Source organism: Bison bison, unplaced genomic scaffold (genome assembly GCF_000754665.1).
Source record: "Bison bison bison isolate TAMUID 2011002044 unplaced genomic scaffold, Bison_UMD1.0 scf7180017864221, whole genome shotgun sequence".
NCBI lineage: Eukaryota > Metazoa > Chordata > Mammalia > Artiodactyla > Bovidae > Bison > Bison bison.
Window position 1 is genome coordinate 779,171 of NW_011494793.1, and position 550 is coordinate 779,720.

General features: G+C 64.7%; 1 protein-coding gene across 1 annotated transcript in view; it reads left to right on the top strand.

The window, feature by feature from the left end:
* Positions 1–6: 6 nt before the first annotated feature.
* Positions 7–550, top strand: part of TMEM38A (transmembrane protein 38A) — a 26,709-nt gene continuing 26,165 nt past the window's right edge. The window contains exon 1 of the mRNA XM_010845606.1: positions 7–190. Within this exon, the coding sequence (XP_010843908.1) occupies positions 67–190 (124 nt within the window). The 5' untranslated portion in view covers positions 7–66. The remainder of the gene's footprint in view (positions 191–550) is intronic.

Sequence of the window (550 nt, forward strand, 5' to 3'; positions counted from 1 at the left end):
CGGGGGCGCAGTTGCCAGCGACTGGACGCACCGGGCCGGGGGCTGGGGTGGGACCCGGTGGGCGCCATGGAGCTGCTCTCGGCGCTAAGCCTGGGTGAGCTTGCGCTCAGCTTCTCGCGGGTGCCCCTCTTCCCTGTTTTCGACCTTAGCTACTTCATTGTCTCCATCCTCTACCTCAAGTATGAGCCAGGTGAGCCAGGGCCGGGGTGCTGAAGAGGGCTGGCATTACGGGGCGGGAGACGGAAGGAAACCCAGGGGTCTGGAGGAGGGGAAAGGCCTGGATCGTGGGGAAATAGTCCCAGGGGTCGGTTTGGGGACGCCGGCAGGTTCTGGTATCGTGGGGGCGGGCAGAGGGGACAGATGTGAGCGAGGGCAAGGAGAGAAGCCCCTGGGATTGTGGGGCTGGGGGAGGGGAAGCAGATGCAGGAGAGGAACGTGATTGTTCAGAGGAGTGGGGAACAGGTGCTGGGGAGGATGCGGGGAGAGAGGTCAAGGATCCTGGCAGGAGGGGGTCGGATGAACTTGGGCGAGGGGCTAGGTCGTGGTGTGA